This window comes from Lepidochelys kempii, chromosome 11 (genome assembly GCF_965140265.1).
Source record: "Lepidochelys kempii isolate rLepKem1 chromosome 11, rLepKem1.hap2, whole genome shotgun sequence".
Taxonomy (NCBI): domain Eukaryota; kingdom Metazoa; phylum Chordata; order Testudines; family Cheloniidae; genus Lepidochelys; species Lepidochelys kempii.
The window spans coordinates 41,967,059-41,986,240 of record NC_133266.1 but is presented as its reverse complement, the minus strand read 5'-3'; the positions used below and the strand labels follow the sequence as shown (position 1 = coordinate 41,986,240).

Sequence of the window (19,182 nt, the reverse complement as noted above, 5' to 3'; positions counted from 1 at the left end):
CTGAGCAGCATTCACACTATACAGCCTTCTCTCTGTAGTACTTTTAAATCATGCCCACTGCTTGGGTGATTGTCTGTAAAAAATGGCTAAATAGAAGCTGAGCCAAGGAGTTCCGAGTTGAAAAGAGAGTACAAAACAACTCTACCAGGGCATCTGAACAGGAAGTCAAGTCCAGTGAGTGAAAGTGTGCACTGAACCACAGCCATCCCAGGTAGAAATAAGGGGTGAGTTAGAGTAAAAATATTTATTTACATAGTACCCATAATCCAGTGTTTTATAGCATATATATAGTGACTTTCATCCCCAAGGATCCGAAAGCATTTTACCAATGACACAAGAACAATATCATTCAATTGCACAGCACAGAAGTGTGGCAAGCAGCACTCTGCCAAAGTTGGGTGACGGGTGGGCTGGGGAAGGAAAGGGACATTATACAAGGATTCACGGCTATTTGTTTACGAAAAATGCCCTGGGATCTGCAGACTAGCCAGGCCCCGGTTTCTACAGCCTTATCTGGAAACGCCCCCCCTGCACCCCAGAGCCGCGGGACCAGCCGGGCACCAAAGCAGCAGCAAGAGTTTGTTGCCCCAGGTGAGGGGTGACGGCCAGTTTACCAGGCACTGATTTTGAATCCAAAGAACCTGAGGAGCCTGACCTCTGCGCCACTGTACATTTGGAGTAATCTCCCCTTGCCCCGGTGCTCGCTCTCGGAGGCCAGCTGCCGCCCCCGTACGGAAGCAGCTCTTTTACTGCCGTGAGAGCCCTGCGGCTGGAGGGGCAGGGACCGCGCCTGTCTCTGGCCACGCACGGGGCTGCAGTGAACGCGTAGCAGGTAACGTTAGAGGTGGGCCGGAGCAGCTGGGCGGGGGGAGAGCCGCTCCTGCGGGGTCTGTGGCAGGCCCAGCTGCCCAGGGCGTGGAGAGCCGAACCGTGCGCGCCGGCGAGCCAGCGCCTGACGCCCCCACCCCCCTCCAACCGCCGCTAGAGCCTCCCGCAGCGCCCGCGCGAGCGCGAGGCTCCCCCTCCTTCCGCGTGACCTTTCCTCTCTGGGCGCCCCCGCGGGCCCCGCCTGTTCCGCCTGCTGCTGGGGCGCCAGCGTGCGTGGCCGCCGTGTTCGCGCTCTCGTGCTTGAGGCCGGCGGGGGCAGTGTAAATATAACCCCCCCTCATCTCAGCAAGGTGAACCCCCCCCCCTTCTCCCGCCCCGCGTCTACCGCGGGGGAGCTGGGTGCTGTCACCGCCGCACCGGTTCCTTTCCGGCCCGTCGGGAACGGGGGGCCACGGAGCAGGCCTCGTGCAGCTCTGCGCCCCTCTGCCAGCTGCCCCGGCGTGGGCTGGGGTTCAGCCGCCTCCCACGGGCCGGGGCACGGGGCAGCGGCGCGCCTCCCGCTGGCGGCAGCCTCCCGCGGTGGGCCGCTGCCCCGCTCTCTGGTCAGCGCCAAGGGAGCGGCGCCCGGCCCTGGCGTGGGGCGCTTCGGCCTCGCCGTGCCTAGGCGCCCGACTCGGTGCCCAGCTGGCCCAGTGCCCGCCCGGCACTCTCCGCCGTGCCCCTCACGTCCGCACGCGTCAGGCTTGGAAGCGGAGCAGGAGGCGGTAGCTGCCTCGGGCAGGCCGAGTGGGGGGTGTGTGAAATTTCGCTCCCCCTCTTAGTCTCTGAGCCGGTTATTTTTAGCTCAGCCTTTGCAGGGGATTTGCAGAAGCTGCAGCAGCCAAATCCACCTTCTCAGCCACGCGAGGTCTCTGTGCTGCGTGAGGGGGCCATGCGCTGCTCTGCCCGGCTGCTGCTGCTGCCTGCGGTGCCCTGCTGTTATGGCTCCCAGAAAGGTACCTGTAATCTCTCTGGGAAGGGGAACGTGTGTGGGGCGTCCGCACGCTGCCTGTTGTAGGCTCTGAGGGACTAGAAAGGAACTTGTGGGTGGGGAACCGGGCTCCAAATATTAAACGTTTTCTATGTTGTCATTTCAGATGCCCCCCAAAAAGGGAGGTGATGATGGGGTTAAACCCCATCCAATCATTGGAAGATTTGGGACGTCGCTGAAAATCGGCATTGTTGGGCTGCCAAATGTTGGGTAGGTAACTGAGAGGAGAAGCTTTGGGCTTATCCATCCTCCAGACTGTAGCTGGTTGTGTTTAGTATGCATCTTAGCAGTCAAGTGCTGAAAACATACAGGATGGAACAAAACTTTATGCTTTATTTTATTTATGTGTTTATTAGTTAGATGAAGTGATCTGATTAGGCTCCGTTGGTTGTTGAATTTGTTTGCATCGCAGTCGTGATCTGGCTTGTCAATTTTATTATATTTGTTTGAATGTGAAGAAACAACAATCAGAGGGCTAAAATGTAATATAGTCATAGACACACATTTGTACATTAAAGCCTATCCTCTGGAAATGAAAAGCAAGTGAATAACTAAATCTGTATAAAGTGTTTGAGGAGTTGACTCCAATTCCTTTGTGAAACAAATAGGTAGGTTGTGTGTGTGTGGGTGGCTTTTTTTTTTTTTTAAAATGATCAAAATGCACTATGTTTGCGGTGTTGGCTTAAATCGGAACATTTCTGAAAGCCACTCATTTGAAAACTGGTTATATTTTGTGTGGAAACATGTCTAAAATGAAGGATAAAATCTAATTTTTTTTTTTTAAGTTTGAAGTGCTTTTAGGTTGAGAACATGAAAAGTACTATCCTGTTCTACAATAACCTTACATAAAGGGCTGAAAAAATTATAGTGGAGAGAGAATATACTGAAAGAAACAATCCTTTATTGCCAGGGAGATAATGTTAGTAATCTGTTATTACCATTCCTAACTTTCATGCTTCTGTGGGCTGTATGTTGTAATAGTAGCAATAATGGGTAAGTTTAAGAGGGAAGACTGTAGACAGGGCAGGTTAATGATGCCACAATCATAAGCACTAAGAATAACTTTATATTTTCCCTTCTTGGTCAAGTTTTCTGAGGTCTGTGAATGAAATGACTTTATATAAAAGTTTAGTGCTACATTGTTTGTGTGAGAGAAATTTGATAGGAAGTGTGATAATAGCTCTTTTCATCTGTAGAGCTCAAAAGCCCCTATCAAAGAGGTTAAGTGACTTCTCTTTAATTGAAGATGTTGGAATGACTGGGTAATGCATGAAGTTTATGGTAGATTATTAATAGTCATTGGTGATTATGCTACATTTGGAAAACTGATGCTAAGGTGAGGTTGCATAACAACATAAGTAAATTGGCTGGCACATGGGGCAGAAATGTTCAAACTTTCTGATCATTCGGATTAGGCCTCTGTTACTCTGCAGCAGAATGACAGGTTTCAGAGTAACAGCTGTGTTAATCTGTACTCGCAAAAAGAAAAGGAGTACTTGTGGCACCTTAGAGACTAACCAATTTATTTGAGCATGAGCTTTCGTGAGCTACAGCTCACTTCATGTTGTGGTCCAATCTGACGCCATTTGTCTCACATCAAGATGGTTAATGTTCATCTGTATGCCACCATGCGGATCATAACTAGCACGATTTGACCCGCATCAGTGCTGTGGCTCCCCATGTTAAACATCACTCTTCCGCACATCTGCCATGAGGATGCTACAGACAGAATGGTTGACAAGATCAGGGCAGACCTGAGCTTACCACTATACACAGACCTCTTTGACCACCCAAGAATGTGCTTCTTGTCGAGACACCTATTATGGGCAACTTCCCCTGCCCAGATTTCTCTGTGATGTCAGTGTGGCATGAATAATGGTCTGCAATGGACATCAGAAACCAGTGTCTTATAACTGACCTGACCATGCGTTTACTCAGCTTTTATTTGCCACGCTGCTTATGGACCTTCTGAACCGTTTTTGAATGGGCCAGGGTCAGTGTGCAGCAAGCCTTCATGCCTGGGTCCAAAGAAGGATCCTACGTGCTGCTGTGTCCAAAGATAGTGTCGGTTAGTGACGATTGCCCTCTGTTAGTTGTCCCCTGGAATTATTTTAGTCCCGGGTTCAGTTGTTCCCTCCCTTAGGCTGGGGGTGGAACCTCTGGATATGCTCCCAGACCTCAATAGGTGATCAGATTGGTGGTAGTTTACTTTTTAAAAAAATCTTCCTCCTCACATTAAATTTGTATAGTACAAACAGGAATAAAACTTTTAGTTGTTAAATGATTGCAGCATTTTCTTTTTCACTGACTTATAAAATACTTTATACAAATATGAAAATAAACTTAAACAGACACTGGTAATTGTTTTGGAATTGATCCTAAAAAATTCTGATAACTTCACAACTTAAATGGTATTTTTTTTAATTTTTATATATAATTTTAAAGAAAAATGATATGTTGCTTTCCTATTAGCCAAGAAGTTCCTTTTAAAACTTTCTGAGGACAGCAGCACCAAAAATACTCTTGTAATTATTATTTATACAGGGTATTACCATAATACTAATTTAACCATAAATTTCTTTATTAAATCTAAAGGTTAGATGCTATTTATACAATTGATCTAAACATGCCTAAAAAGCCTAAATAATAAGCAATTTACTATATCCAACTAGCAACAAAACATTTATAAGCATTTGATCAAGATATTTACGAACAGGTTAAACCCAGGGATGCTTAGAGCCATGTTGGTCATCTCCAGCTTTGTCAGGCAGATGTTACCATCCCTTGAAGAGTTTACCTTTTATAATACTCTTTAACCAACAACTTAGCTAAGGCCAGATGAAGCCATTTTTTAAATAATACATAAAAAAATCTTATTGCTCCTAGTATCCAACTAAGTGTTTTATTTCTATTACTTCAGCACAAATATTAAATATGAACACTGATATTTCAAAGGGTCACTTCAACAACACAACGCTTTTCTCATGATCTCACTCTTTTTGGTCATGTACTTTTGGTCTCATTGCTTATGCTAATATCCAACTCCATTTAAAGCCATCGTTCACCCAAATCTTCTAATGTGGGCCTACATTCCTATACCCTCCTTGCTCTTTCCATTGCGTTCTCTGCTCACACCTGCTTGTTCACACGTTTTTGCCTGGTGAAAGTTGTGTACCAGAAACAAGAATATTGCCAGATACACCAAGTAAACAAACTGGAGTTTTGTCACACTAGTAGGCTAAAAGAAAAAGGAGTACTTGTGGTACCTGAGAGACTAACCAATTTATTTGAGCATAAGCTTTCGTGAGCTACAGCTCACTTCATCGACTGCTTATGCTCAAATAAATTGGTTAGTCTCTCAGGTACCACAAGTACTCCTTTTTCTTTTTGTGAATACAGACTAACACGGCTGCTACCCTGAAACTAGTAGGCTAATAATTCTCAGATGAAAATGTAATCTTTAAGTGGATAGCATCTCTTTGAGACAAATGGTTTTAGGTACGATGCGCGTAATAACAAAATAAACTATCTGATGGTTGTATTGTATATTTAACTCATTCAACTTTCAAAATTCTGATTTTAATAATGGGATTTTTTCATAGCTTTCTATAAGCCACCAAGAATCTGTCTGAAATTAAAAGGGCAATAATAGCAACACAGGAAAAATAGACTAGTAGACTTATAACTCATGGTCTCATCCAAAGAATATTGAAGGTAATGGGAGCCTTTTTGTTCTCTTCAATGGACTTACGTATTAGGCATTCAGAGAGGACTGAGGAGTCAAGTAAAGTTCAAAACAAATGGCAGACTGAGCGATATATAAGCAGTCTGTAACATGGTGTGAGTGAAAATGCTCTACTTAATAGTTTGATATTGATAGCGGTTCTACTATTGGTGGCTAGCTCACGTGGTAAAGAAAGTTTAAGATACTTCTATCTCTCAACTAGAGGAATAGTGTATCCATATAGAATATTTCAAATTGTTTAATACAATGTCCTCTTCAGACTTCTCCTCTTTAGATTTTCCTCTCATCTCTTGTCTCTTGCCTATTTAAGTCTAAATGTTCTGCCCAGCACAAGTGATAAAGATGCTATGGATCTAAATAATGCCCAAGGTATTTAAAGAACAAGAGTTTGTAGAAACGGGGAAAGAGTTTCAAACTCTCATTTGTCAGTGTGGAACTACTTCAGTTGGATGAGAAAATAATTGTTTCATGCCTGGCCATTTTATCTTATTTTGCATGGTAGGAAAAAGTGTAGTTTTTGCCCTGAGAACAAAACATTTTTGTGATCTGCTTTTGGTTTACTGTACCTCTGTTTTGTTTTGATAACATTTAGTGAGACAATTTTAAAGACACAAATGAGGGTTGTGTTTCCATTTTCCCCTTTGTACCTTTGAAAGCATATTGTACTAGAAGAGGGACAGCTGAAAATGTTTAATGAATTTTTAACTCCTCTTCTGGTCTGTACTAGTTCATGGTGGTATGATCTTTGTTCAAAATATTAATTATTTTGTGGGATCCGGTCTTTGTATTTTGGATCTCAGAATAGAATGAGAGAATTTTTTTATCTTGTTCTTTTTAATACCTCTAAATCAGAAGTCGGCAAACTATGGCCTGCAGGCCACATCCGGCCCCTGAGCTCTCGGCCGGGGAGGCTAGCCTCCGGCCCCTCCCCTGCTGTTCCCCCTCCCCCGTGGCCATGCTGCCGCGCAGGGAGCATGGCTTGCGCCTGCCCACCTCCAAGGTGTTCCAATAAGCCTGTCCTGCCACTCTGAGCAGCATGGTAAGGGGGGGGGGGGGGCTTTGGATGAGAGGCAGAAGGTCCTGGGCATTAGTCAGGGGACAAGGGGTGGTTGGATGGGGTGGAGGTTTGGGGGTGGTCAGGGAACGGGGGGGTTGGATAGGGGGTGGGGTACTGGAGGGTCGGGGAGTCCTGGGAGTGGGGGGACAGGGAGTGGAGGGGTTGGATGGGGTCCTGGGGGGGCAGTTAGGGATGGGAGGTCCTGGGAGGGGGCGGTCGGGGGACAAGTGGGGGGGTTGGATGGGTTGGGGGCCTGTCAGGGGCTAGGGGCCTGGATAGGGGTCGGAGCAGTCAGGGGACAGGGAGCAGGCGGGGTTGGATACGGGGGGAGGTCCTGAGGGGGCGGTTAGGGGCTGGGGTTCCTGGGAGTGGGTGGTTAGGGGACAAGGAGCAGGGGGGGTTGGATGGGTCATGGGTTTGGAGGGGGGCGGATAGGGGGCTGGGATCAGGCTGTTTGGGGAGGCACAGCCTTCCCTACCTGGCCCTCCATACCATTTCGCAACCCTGATGTGGCCCTTGGGCCAAAAAGTTTGCTAACCCCTGCTCTAAATGAAACTGGATTAAGAGGGTCTTTTTTGTTTTTAGGAAATCCACATTCTTTAATGTGTTAACAAAAAGTCAGGCAGCAGCAGAAAACTTCCCTTTCTGCACTATTGATCCAAATGAGAGTCGGGTACCTGTGCCAGATGATAGGTTCGACTTCCTATGCCAGTACCATAAGCCTCCAAGGTAACTCTAAATCTTATTTTTTTTTTTTCCCAGCTAAAATGCTTTTTAACAAAAACTGTCCTAAGTTATTGTAAAAGATGAATGTCAGTTCAGTGTTGGCTTTTTTCTTTAATCACCTTCTTCTAAAGACTACTTCAGTGTGTGTGATTTTAGTTTAGAATTAAGACCTCTTAGAATGTGACTTGAAATGTACAAGTAATTGGAATCTTGTGCCTTCCATCTGACATCTGTGACAGAACAATTAGGAACATAGGAATTGCCATTCCTGATCAGACTATGTAGTCCAGTATCCTCTCATCCCAGATTGAACAATTATGATTTAAGCTGCCCATTGAGGATCTTCATCTGTTAGAGCTGGTTTATGCCATGGTGGGTTTACATCTTATTTTTTTTATCCTATTTTAAAATAAATGTATATGCTCTAATTGTCCCTAAAATATTCTAATCCCTTTTAAAAATTTTACTGAGCTCAGGGCCTCAATGATGATGTATTAGTGAGTTGCACAGGTTATTTTTTTTCTAACTGGCCCACTGTTTACTTTTGGTGGTTGTAAATTTGCTTTTGAGTTTCATTAAATGTCATCTTTTTTTTTTATAAGAGGAAAAATGTCCACTCTTAGTTAACCTCTTTCTACTATTATTTTATATGCTTCTATGATATTCTTTCATTTGTCCTATAAACAGTTAAAGAAACAGAAAGACATGCATATAAAAGCTTCCAATCAATTTTATCGCCTGTCTCTACTCTTCTTTCTGTTATAAGACATATTAAAGTTATATCTAATATGTTCAGTATCAGACTTGGTGTATACATACGTAAAAGCCAAAAATCTTAATTTTAAGATGACCCCTTTTTATTTGCTTTTGGAAGTCAAAAACTGTATAAACACCTTTCTTTATCGCTTAGAAATTCTAGTTTTGAGGCTGCTGATGTAGCCAGATCATAATCAATGTGAAATAATCAGACAATAAATGTGGTGTATCTCTGCATTTCTGTATATTTTGCACGGTTTGTTACAACTCAATTTTAGTACCAAATCAGCAGTAGAACTAAAAGAGATAATGAAATTGTTGGCCAAATATTAATTTCTTAAAACTTGCAAACCTGTTGCTAACTGTAATTGATAAGTACATATTTCTAATACTTTTCAAATAATTTGTTTTCCAGTATTAGAAAAACTAGTATAGAGATCTTTGTTATAAATTTCTTCTAATATGATCACTGATAGCATAAGTGGTGCTATGCAGGATATAGAGTAAAGTTTTAGTTCTTGCCCCAGTGAGCTTGCAATCTAAGAAAACAAAACTACAAGATAGTTTATTGTAGAAACACCAGACATAGTGGTTGCAAGGCATAATAGCTCAGTTTGTTTTTTTAAATGTTTTCTTGAATCCTACTCCAAGACATAGTGGTGTGTTAACACTGATGGGCCTTATGGAAGAATGGTGTTTTGAGGAGGAGAAGGTAGGGGATTGAAACCCTTCTGGGGTCTGTGTTGTAAAGTGAAGGTGGTGACATGGGTGAAAAAATCAAAGGGATAATAATTTTTCCTTTGTCTTAATGCAGTTTAAGCGGAAAAACTTCTGTTTTAATTCAATTTCTGTTCTTCTTATAGAAACAGTATTGACACTTTTAAAGTAGCCAGTTAGTACTCTTTTTTTTTTTTTCCCATTTCTTAAATATTACTGAATATTGTCTCTTACTAAACTTTTAGGCATAAATAGTCACAGTTACATGAAAGTCAGAGTTTGAACAGCACTCTGATTCATTTTTACAAGCTTGCTTGACTTTATAGATACTCAAAGGATATGAGAATTAGACTGTTTCCCCTGCAGAATTGGGGCTGCAGAGCTGCTGGCCACTAGCCTCTGCAGTGCCCCACTTGGCGGGGGTAGAGGCTCTGCATGGTCTGGCTGCTGGACTTTTTCCTCCTTCTCCAGGGGTGGGAGAGGGACTGAAAAACCCAGCTCTGGCAAAGGGTGAGAAAGGGCAGGGCCACGTCACACCATATTCCCTGGTGGGACAGTAAAGAAACTGGGGGAAGAAAGGCTCTGGGGGTGCAAGTTTCTGGGCTGGTGGCTGCCCTGTGGCTGGGCTCTGGGGGGAGGAGGGTGCAAGTATCCCCACAGCTGGGCTCTGGGGGAGGGGAGTTCAGGTGTCTGGGGGCCCCATCCAGCACCCCCCAACTGGATTGTTGTAGGAGTTTCTTTAACTCTCTACCCCTGGAGGAGTCTTTTGTTATGTGTATTGTTGATAGGTATTTTGAAAAAAATTACCAAAATAATTGAAACTGGAGTGATTATACTGTTTTTGACAAATAAAATATGCAGAATTTTAAAATAGTGTGTGCAGAATTTTTAATTTTTTGGCAGAGAACTCCCCCAGGAGTATGTATTGCTACCTTTACTTCTGCTGTGCCTTCAGAGCTGGGCGGCTGGAGAGCGGCAGATGCTGGCTGGCCGCCCAGCTCTGAAGGCAGCCAGCAGCAGCACAGAAGTAAAGATGGAAATACCCTGCCATGACACCCTTATTTCTGCATTGTTGCTGGCAGTGGTGCTACCTTCAGAATTTGGCTCCCAGCTAGCAGCCGCAGAGCTTCCTGCAATAGGGGGAGGTTCCTGGAGATGGGTCTGACCCAGCCCCGGGAGTGGCTCCTGCAGGGGAAAAGGAAGTCCTGTCCCTCACCAGCCTGGCTAGGACAAGCCATAGGAGCCCTTTGTACGGTAGGAGCCCTCGGCCATAGTGCCCCCAGCCCTGGCCTCCCCTGGCTCCAGGCCCAGTGCCCTGGCACTTGGGGGTTAAATGGGCCTTGGGCAGGCTGTGTTTGGGGTTGACCACAGAGCCTCCTTTTCCAACCACAGCACCCTGGGCAGTTGCACACATTGCCCACCCATCGGGCTGGTTCTGCCCCCACCAAAAGTGGGGGCCCTGCTCCATACCATGCCACCCTCGCTTCTGTGCTGGTGCTGCGTTCAGAGCTGTGTGCCCGGCTAGTAGCCACTGCTCTCCGGCTGCCCAGCTCTGATGGCAGCACTGCCGCCAGCAATAGCGCAGAAGGGTGGCAATATCGCAGCCCCTCCATGGCCCCATTTTGGGTTGGGATCTCCATGGTTACACTGAGATTTCAAGTATCTGAAATCGTGAAATTTAAAATTTTTAAAATCCTATGATCGTGAAGTTGACCAAAATGGGCCGTTAATTTGGTTAGGGCCCCACATACTTTGCAACTTACACTTTTAAATCTGCAACCATAAACAGTGTCACATTCCTTTACAACAGGCATTTGTTTCTTCTCCTACAGCCTGAATACCATAATATCCTCTCCAAACTTAACAATTTAAATGCAGTTCTGTATGCTATTTCTCTTGAAAGAAGGATACACAATGAATGCTTACATTTTCTGTCTCAACGCTAGCATTGTATACTTTAGTTACTTCAATAATCTCAGTTCAGCACCTCAAGACTTTGTTTATTCTATCGCCTAAACAGTTCTGTGCATCTTATTACACTGTAAATCATTACAAAACCATTTATTCAATAAGTTCAAAGTTAAGTCTGTATGTTTTGTGAACTTGAGAGAAGATTTAGGGTAGTGATTAATGAAGTGGTGGCTTTTTTTATTGTTTGTTTTTTGTGTATGGTAAATGCATTTAATATTACTGAAATACAAGTTAAGGTTTTTTTGTCTCTTGAAACTTTAAATAGTATTGCAAACCAATAATTTGAAATAGCTTTCAAATAAAAGTTAGCAATAAGTTGCTTTTTTTCCTTATAATTAAAAAGACTATCCTGAATCTCTTTATTTACTGGATTGTCAGATATTTGGGATGAGATTCCTCCTCTTCCCCCCCCCCCAAAAAAAAGTTCTCCATGCTAGCCGAAATCTGCTCATATTAAAATAAACAATGGGAGTTTTACCATTCACTTCGATGGGAACAGAATTGGGCCATCTCTGAGCCCTTTTGAAAATCGTACCTGTGGTCTAATATATGCAACAATTTTTGATATAAAAACAAAACATTTAACTCCACATAGGAATATACACAATTTATCTGGATAAAGCACTGCCATGTCTGCAATCGTATAAGATAATCAGTCTTTCCAGAACCACATAAATTTACAGGCCAAAGTTTCTCTAAAACGTATGATTACATAAAATCATCTTTGGCCTTATTCTGTTTATCTTGCACTTCAACTTGTTTGTGGGCCAATTTTAAGTCAGCTTGTGTGTGACACTTATATTCTGGCATTAAAAGTAAATGTGCCAGCAGTGAAAGAGAATTTAAAGACCACAGTTTGGACTGTCTTTTTTTTGCCCGGCAGGAGAGAGCAAAATTTAGTTCCAGTAGTGTATTTTGTTGCTTCGGTAACTTTGTATTCAATCTCTAAAAACCAGGCATCTATAGTAGATTCATCCTGATTCCCTTACGTCTCTTAGTTTCTTATTAATAATATGTCTTTCTTAATAAGATGGTGCAGACAATCTTGAGTCTTTCATTTTTACTTCTTCGAGTGCTTGCTCATGTCCACACACACCTAAGTTGAATGCTCACCACATGCACCGGTGCTAGAAGTTTTTTCACTCAACAGTGTCCATAGAGGACCAGCTTTGGTACCCCCTGGAGTGGCATGCACATGCCACGATATATAGGGCACCGCCAGTTCCCACTACCCTCAGTTCATTCTTGCCACCAGTGATGGTGCTGGAACTGTTGCTGCTTCAACTAGTGCTGTTGCTGCTCATTTGTATGAACTAGGTATTTCTTGTATTATAGTGTACATAGTTTTCTGTTAGTGTTTATAAATCCCTTAGCTATAGTTAGAGACTTCGTAGGTCCCAAACGGGACTTTGCCTCAGGATGGGGCATGCCCCGATTCCCAGGCTTCAAGCCCTGTGATCACCCCAAGAGACCCATGCCTGTTAGGGATCCACCCAGCAGTTGTCTGCGTTGCTTGGGCAAAGGGCACATTAGTGAAAAGCACAAAATTTGCAAGTCCTTCAAGCCAAGGACTAAGAAGGAGAGTGATATTCATTTAAGAGCTCTCCTTCTGGAGTCTGCCCTCACCCCAGCACTGGAGGAGCTCTCCGACTTGGTACCGAGCACCGTGACCTTGGTATGCAGCACCCCACTGGGATCGTGCACGGGCTGGCACTGATCCCCATCCATGGCTCTGACCAAGAAGCCCAAGAAGATAGTGCAAGGCCAGTCTCCAACCTCCCACAAGGGAAAGGATAAGACACAGTGTGATCAAGGTCCCATGCCAGGCAGCTCTTCACCCACGTCGGGATCTCTGGCCCAAGCTCCAGTGGAGCGAAGTAGCCCAACCTGCTCCCCGCCGGCTACCCTGGATAGTGGCAGAGGCCTCCATCAGCTCCAGGTACTGTCCACGCCAGAGACCCTGCAGGCAGCGCAGGAGATCATGTCCCACCCAGTGCCACCCACGCTAGCTCCTGTGGTTCCCTGGTAACAGGGTAAACCCAAGTTCAGACCGCTTCGGTCCCCATCTCAGTGTCACCATTTCCCCGTCATGGGGGGGCGTCCAGCCAGCGCTCGCCCTCCTGTAGCCACCATGCATCTGACCCCGAAAGGCAGATGCGGTGCAGTCTCATTTGATCCCCAGACCTTGCATATGGGCAGAGAGGCTTGAGGCTCAGCTCGGTGGCTACTGGGTGTAGACCTTTGGAGGCACGCGGCCCCCAGGTTCTGATACCTCTGAGACCATGGTACCACTCCAGGGACTCGTCGAGAGATCGACGTTGCCATTCCTCAGACCTTCGCTGATCCCCTAAGAGGGCGTCTCCACGTGCGGGTGCATCCCGGCACTGGGCCCGTTCTGACTCCTGGTCCCGCTCCTCATCCCTGTACTGCTGGTCAAGCATGAGATGTAGATTGCTGGTTCCGATTCATCAAGTGCCACCGGTCCATAAGACCCTGCTCCAGATTGGACTCTAGGCGGAGTGACTGGCACCAGTCAGGACAGAGCCACCGTTCTGCTTTGTCCTGGTTGCCTGGGAGTGACTGCTCAGGATCCAGCCCTGGTTTGGAGCGAGGTTCCCTGATGGTGGGACAAGTTCCAGTACCAGCTATGTTATTAGCACCGAAACTGGCCCCGTGGCCTCGGGCGCAGTGGCTGGTGCCGTGATACCCATGGAACCCGTGTGGGTTCACCCAGCCCTCCCAGACCACCCGCTCAGTGTCTGGAGCATCGGAGAGACCAGCTGTCTCTCTCTCCCGCCCTCCTCCGGTGCAGAAAACCTCAGGTGCAAGGACCCTGCAGGTCCAAGAGGGAGCAGGGGAACAAGCCACTGGGCCACTGATGGTTTTTGAGGACCCTACAGCACTGGCATCTTCATAGTTGTTGCCAGACGAGGCTATAACGGGGTCCCCTCTCCCTGTTCCTCCGGATGATGCTGAAGCACACTAGGAATTACTGAAGAGGGTCACTACCAACCTGGGTCTTCAGGCAGAGGAGCTAGAGGAGCTCTCAGACTCTCTCTTCGATGTCCTCTGCTTCACAGCCCCGGCCATGGTGGCTCTTCCCCTTCATGATGGGATCTCTAAGATCACTAATGCCTTGTGGCAAACACCCTCCTCCCTGCCACTCATCTCCAGGAGGGCAGAGTACAAGTACTTTGTGCCATCCAAAGGCCACGGGTAGCTGTACACCCACCCTGCTCCCAACTTCCTAGTGATAGACTTTAAGGTCAGAAGGGACCATTATGATAGTCTAGTCTGACCTCCTGCAAAACGCAGGCCACAGAATCTCATCCACCCACTCCTGTAACAAACCTCTAACCTATGTCTGAGTTATTGAAGTCCTCAAATCATGGTTTAAAGACTTCAAGGTGCAGAGAATCCTCCAGCAAGTGACCCATGCCCCACGCTGCAGAGGAAGGCGAAAAACCCTCAGGGTCTCTTCCAATCTACCCTGAAGGAAAATTCCTTCCCGATCCCAAATACGGCGATCAGCTAAACCCTGAGCATGTGGGCAAGACTCACCAGCCTGACACCCAGGAAACAATTCTCTGTAGTAACTCAGATCCCACCCCATCTAACATCCCATCACAGGCCATTGGGCATATCTACCGCTAATAGTTGAGGATGAATTAATTTCCAAAATTCAGCTATTCCATTATATCATCCCTTCCATAAATTTATCAAGCTTAGTCTTGAAGCTAGATATGTCTTTTGCCCCCACTGCTTCCCTTGGAAGGCTGTTCCAGAACTTCACTCCTCTGATGGTTAGAAACCTTTGTCTAATTTCAAGTGTAAACTTCCTGATGGTCAGTTTATATCCATTTGTTCTTGTGTCCACATTGGTACTGAGCTTAAATAATTCTTCTCCCTCCATGGTATTTATCCCTCTGATATATTTATAGAAAGCAATCATATCTCGTCTTAGCCTTCTTTTGGTTAAGCTAAACAAGTCAAGCTCCTTGAGTCTCCTTTCATAAGACCGGTTTTCCATTCCTCGGGTCATCCTAGTAGCCCTTCTCTGTACCTGTTCCAGTTTTGAATTCATCCTTCTTAAACATGGGAGACCAGAACTGCACACAATATTGCAGATGAGGTCTCACCAGTGTCTTGAATAGTGGTACTAACACCTCCTTATCTCTGGAAATACTAGAAATACCTCGCCTGATGCATCCAAAGACCAGATTAGCTTTTTTTCCACAGCCATATCACATTGCTGGCTCTTAGTCATCCTGTGATCAATTGACACTCCGAGGTCCTTCTCCTCCTCTGTTACTTCCAAGTGATGCATCCCCAGCTTATAACTAAAATTCTTGTTATTAATCCCTAAATGTATGACCTTGCACTTCTCACTATTAAATTTAATCCTATTACCATTACTCCAGTTTACAAGGTCATCCAGATCTTCCTGTATGATATCCTGGTCTTTCTCTGTATTGGCAATACCTCCCAGCTTTGTGTCATCCGCAAACTTTATTAGTACATTCCAGCTTTTTGTGCCAAGGTCAGTAATAAAAAGATTGGTCCCAAAACCGATCGCTGAGGAACTCCACTAGTAACCTCCTTCCAGCCTGACAGTTCACCTTTATAGTCTCCCCTTTAACCAGTTCCTTATCCACCTTTCAATTTTCACATTGATCCCCATCTCTTCCAATTTAGCTAATAATTCCCCATGTGGAACCCTATCAAATGCCTTACTGAAATAGAGATAAATTAAATCCACTGCACTTTCTTTGTCTAAAAAATCTGTTACCTTCTCATCGAAGGAGATCAGGTTGGTTTGACATGATCTACCTTTTGTAAAACCATGTTGTATTTTGTCCCAATTACCATTGACCTCAATGTCCTTAACTACTTTCTCCTTCAAAATTTTTTCCAAGGCCTTGCATACTACATCAAACTAACAGGCCAGTAGTTACCCGGATCACTTTTTTTTTCTTTCTTAAAAATAGGAACTATGTTAGAAGCGGTTAACCACTGGGAGCAATGAGATCAACCCGGGGCTACCCGTAAGAACAAAGAGTCCAAGAGACTAGACTTGTTTGGGCATAAGGTTTATTCATTCTCTAGCCTACAGTTGAGGTTGACTAGATTGTTGGACTCAATGGGTAGTGATCAATGGCTCCATGTCTAGTTGGCAGCCGGTATCAAGTGGAGTGCCCCAAGGGTCGGTCCTAGGGCCGGTTTTGTTCAATATCTTCATTTAATGATCTGGAGGATGGTGTGGATTGCACCCTCAGCAAGTTTGCAGATGATGACACTAAACTGGGAGTAGAGGTAGATACGCTGGAGGGTCGGGATAGGATACAGAGGGCCCTAGACAAATTAGAGGATTGAGCCAAAAGAAATCTGATGAGGCTCAACAAGGACAAGGCAGAGTCCTTCATTTAGGACAGAAGAATCCCGTGCACCGCTACAGACTAGGGACCGAATGGCTCGGCAGCAGTTCTGCAGAAAAGGACCTTGGGGTTACAGTGGACGAGAAGCTGGATATAAGTCAACAGTGTGCCCTTGTTGCCAAGAAGGCCAGTTGCATTTTGGGATGTATAAGTAGGGGCACTGCCAGCAGATCGAGGGAGGTGATCGTTCGACACTGGTGAGGCCTCATCTGAAGTACTGTGTCCAGTTTTGGGCCCCACACTACAAGAAGGATGTGGAAAAAATTGGAAAACATCCAGCGGAGGGCAACAAAAATGATTAGGGGACTGGAACATGTGATTTGAGGAGAGGCTGAGGGAACTGGGATTGTTTAGCCTGCAGAAGAGAAGATTGAGGGGGGGATTTGATAGTTGCTTTCAACTACCAGAAAGGGGGTTCCAAAGAGGATGGCTCTAGACTGTTCTCAGTGGTAGCTGATGACAGAACAAGGAGTAATGGTCTCAAGTTGCAGTGGGGGAGATTTAGGTTGGATATTAGGAAAAACTTTTTCACTAGGAGGGTGGTGAAACACTGGAATGCGTTACCTAGGGAGGTGGTGGAATCTCCTTCCTTAGATATTTTTAAGGTCAGGCTTGGCAAAGCCCTGGCTGGGATGATTTAGTTGGGGATTGGTCCTGTTTTGAGCAGGGGCTTGGACTAGATGACCTCCTGAGGTCCCTTCCAATCCTGATATTCTATGAACCATCAAACCCTCCTGGGATGCTATGATTTTAACATGTGGCAAGCCATGGCCAAGTTCGAGGGCTCTCTTCCTGAAGCTTCTAGGAAGGAGTTCCGGGCAATAATGGAGAAGGGTATGACTGCGGCCAGGGTGCCACTCTAAGCAGCGGCAGACACTGGTGCCCGAACCACGGCCTTGGCTGTTGCCATGCACCGGGTGTCTTGGCTGCTCCTCTCTGGCTTGTCCATGGAGGCTCAGCTGTTGATGCAAGACCTTCCCTTCGATGGGCAAGCCCGGTTTGCGGAACAGACTGACAATAAGCTCCATGGCCTAAAGGAATCCCGCACGACCCTTAAAACGCTAGGCCTGTGCGTTCCCGGCCTTTCCCGCAACGTTCAAACCACAGCATTCAAACCTCAGGGCCAGGGTAGCCACCTTTGCCAGGAGCCTCCCCATAAGAAATCTAGAGGCTACAAGTGGCATCCTAGCCAACAGGCTTCACAGGCCTTTCTGTCGAGCTCAACCCGCAATAAGCAGGCGGGTAAGTGCTCATTTTGAGGATATGCTTGAGCGTGATCTATCTGACTGTTCCCAGGATCTGTCCTCCCCCTATATTTGCTAGTTCTCCTCATTGTGGTGGCATCTATAACATCGGACCGATGGGTCCTTCAGTACAGTGGTGCAGGGTTACACCCTTCAGTTTCTTTCTACCCATCTTTCCCACCCCCCACCCCGTCCCTCTTCAGGGACCCCTCTCACAAGAGTTTCCTTGTGCAGGAGGCAGAGGGGCTACTGCAGCTAGGTGTGGTGTAGGTTGTTCCTCTAGAGTACCAGGAATTAGGGGTTCTATTCCCGCTACTCTTTTAATCCCAAGGGCGGTCTGTGACATATCCTGGACCGGCAAGACTTGAACCGCTTCCTAGCGATGCTGACGTTTCGCCTGGTCTCCCTGGCCTCCATCATCCCCTCCCTGGATCCAGGAGACTGGCTTGCAGCCCTTGATCTAAAAATGCATACTTTCACATCGCCATCTTTGAGGGAACCAAACATTTCCTCCAGTTTACGGTAGGTCCCAACCACTATCAGTTTGCAGTCCTCCCGTTTGACCTAGCAACAGCACTGCGCGTGTTTACCAAGTGCATGTTGGTGGTGGCTGCTTACCTCAGACATCAGGGTGTCCAGATCTACCCATCCCTCGACGACTGGCTAGTCAAGGGCAGCTCCAGGTCCAAAGGGATGTGATGATGCTGTTAGCCACTTGCTATCACCTTGGCCTGTTGGTAAATGGCAAAAAATCCACATTTAGTTCTGGTACAGAGGATAGAGTTTATCAGAACAGTGCTTGACTCGACCTACATCAGGGCATTCCTGCCACTGGAGAGATTCAGGACACAGACGGACCTCATCGCAGAAGTCTCTGCGTTTCCCCTGACCATGGCCAAGGTGTGCCTGTGCCTCCTCAGTCACCTGGCAGCATGCACATATGTGGTGCACCACGCCAGGCTCCGGATGTGACCCCTGCAGCAATGGCTGGCGACGATCTACTCCCAATCCAGGGACCACCTGGAAAAGGTCATTACCATCCACGCAATGATACTTACCTCACTGCGATGGTGGACTGACCCTGGGAAAGTCCTGGAGGGAGTTCCCTTTATCAGCATTCAGTTGAGTTGGTTTCGGACACCTCCGACCTCAGCTGGGGGGGGCGCACCTCGGCACCCTCCTGACCCAAGATATGTGGTCCCCAGCGGAAACGACGCTACACATAAATGTCAAAGAGCTCAGGGTGGCGTGCAGAGCTTGCACGGTCTTTCTTCCTCAGCTGTTGGGCAGAGTGGTCAGAGTCCTGACGGACAGTACAGCCTCGATGTTCTACATCAACAAATGAGGGGGAGCATGATCTTCGGCCCTCTGCCAAGAGGCACTCCATCTCTGGAACTTCTGCATTGGCCACGGAATCCACCTAGAAGCATGTCACCACCTGGGTGCCAAGAACACGCTAGCAGATCAGCTAAGCAGGGACTTCTCCTCTCACCACAAGTGGGTGCTCCACCCATAAGTACCTGGCACAACCTTCCAGAGGTGGGGAACTCCCCAAGTGGATTTGTCCACCACCAGGCAGAAGAGGTGGTTACACAGGTTTTGCTCCAGATGGGGTCTGGGTAAGGGCAAGAGCTCCCTCTCTGATGCCTTCCTCCTGCCGTGGGCAGGAAGCC

The 19,182-nt window shown here is 46.4% G+C and overlaps 1 protein-coding gene across 4 annotated transcripts in view; it reads left to right on the top strand.

The window, feature by feature from the left end:
• Nucleotides 1-753: 753 nt before the first annotated feature.
• Nucleotides 754-19,182, top strand: part of OLA1 (Obg like ATPase 1) — a 201,560-nt gene continuing 183,131 nt past the window's right edge. The window contains exons 1-3 of one of the 4 annotated variants that reach the window (XM_073305886.1): nucleotides 754-832; nucleotides 1,965-2,068; nucleotides 7,246-7,389. In XM_073305886.1, coding sequence (XP_073161987.1) covers nucleotides 1,965-2,068; nucleotides 7,246-7,389 — 248 coding nt within the window. In that variant the 5' untranslated portion in view covers nucleotides 754-832. Of the gene's footprint in view, nucleotides 833-1,040; nucleotides 1,179-1,565; nucleotides 1,824-1,964; nucleotides 2,069-7,245; nucleotides 7,390-19,182 lie in introns of those variants that run through there. The other 3 variants (XM_073305885.1, XM_073305884.1, XM_073305887.1) reach the window with 3 other exon arrangements.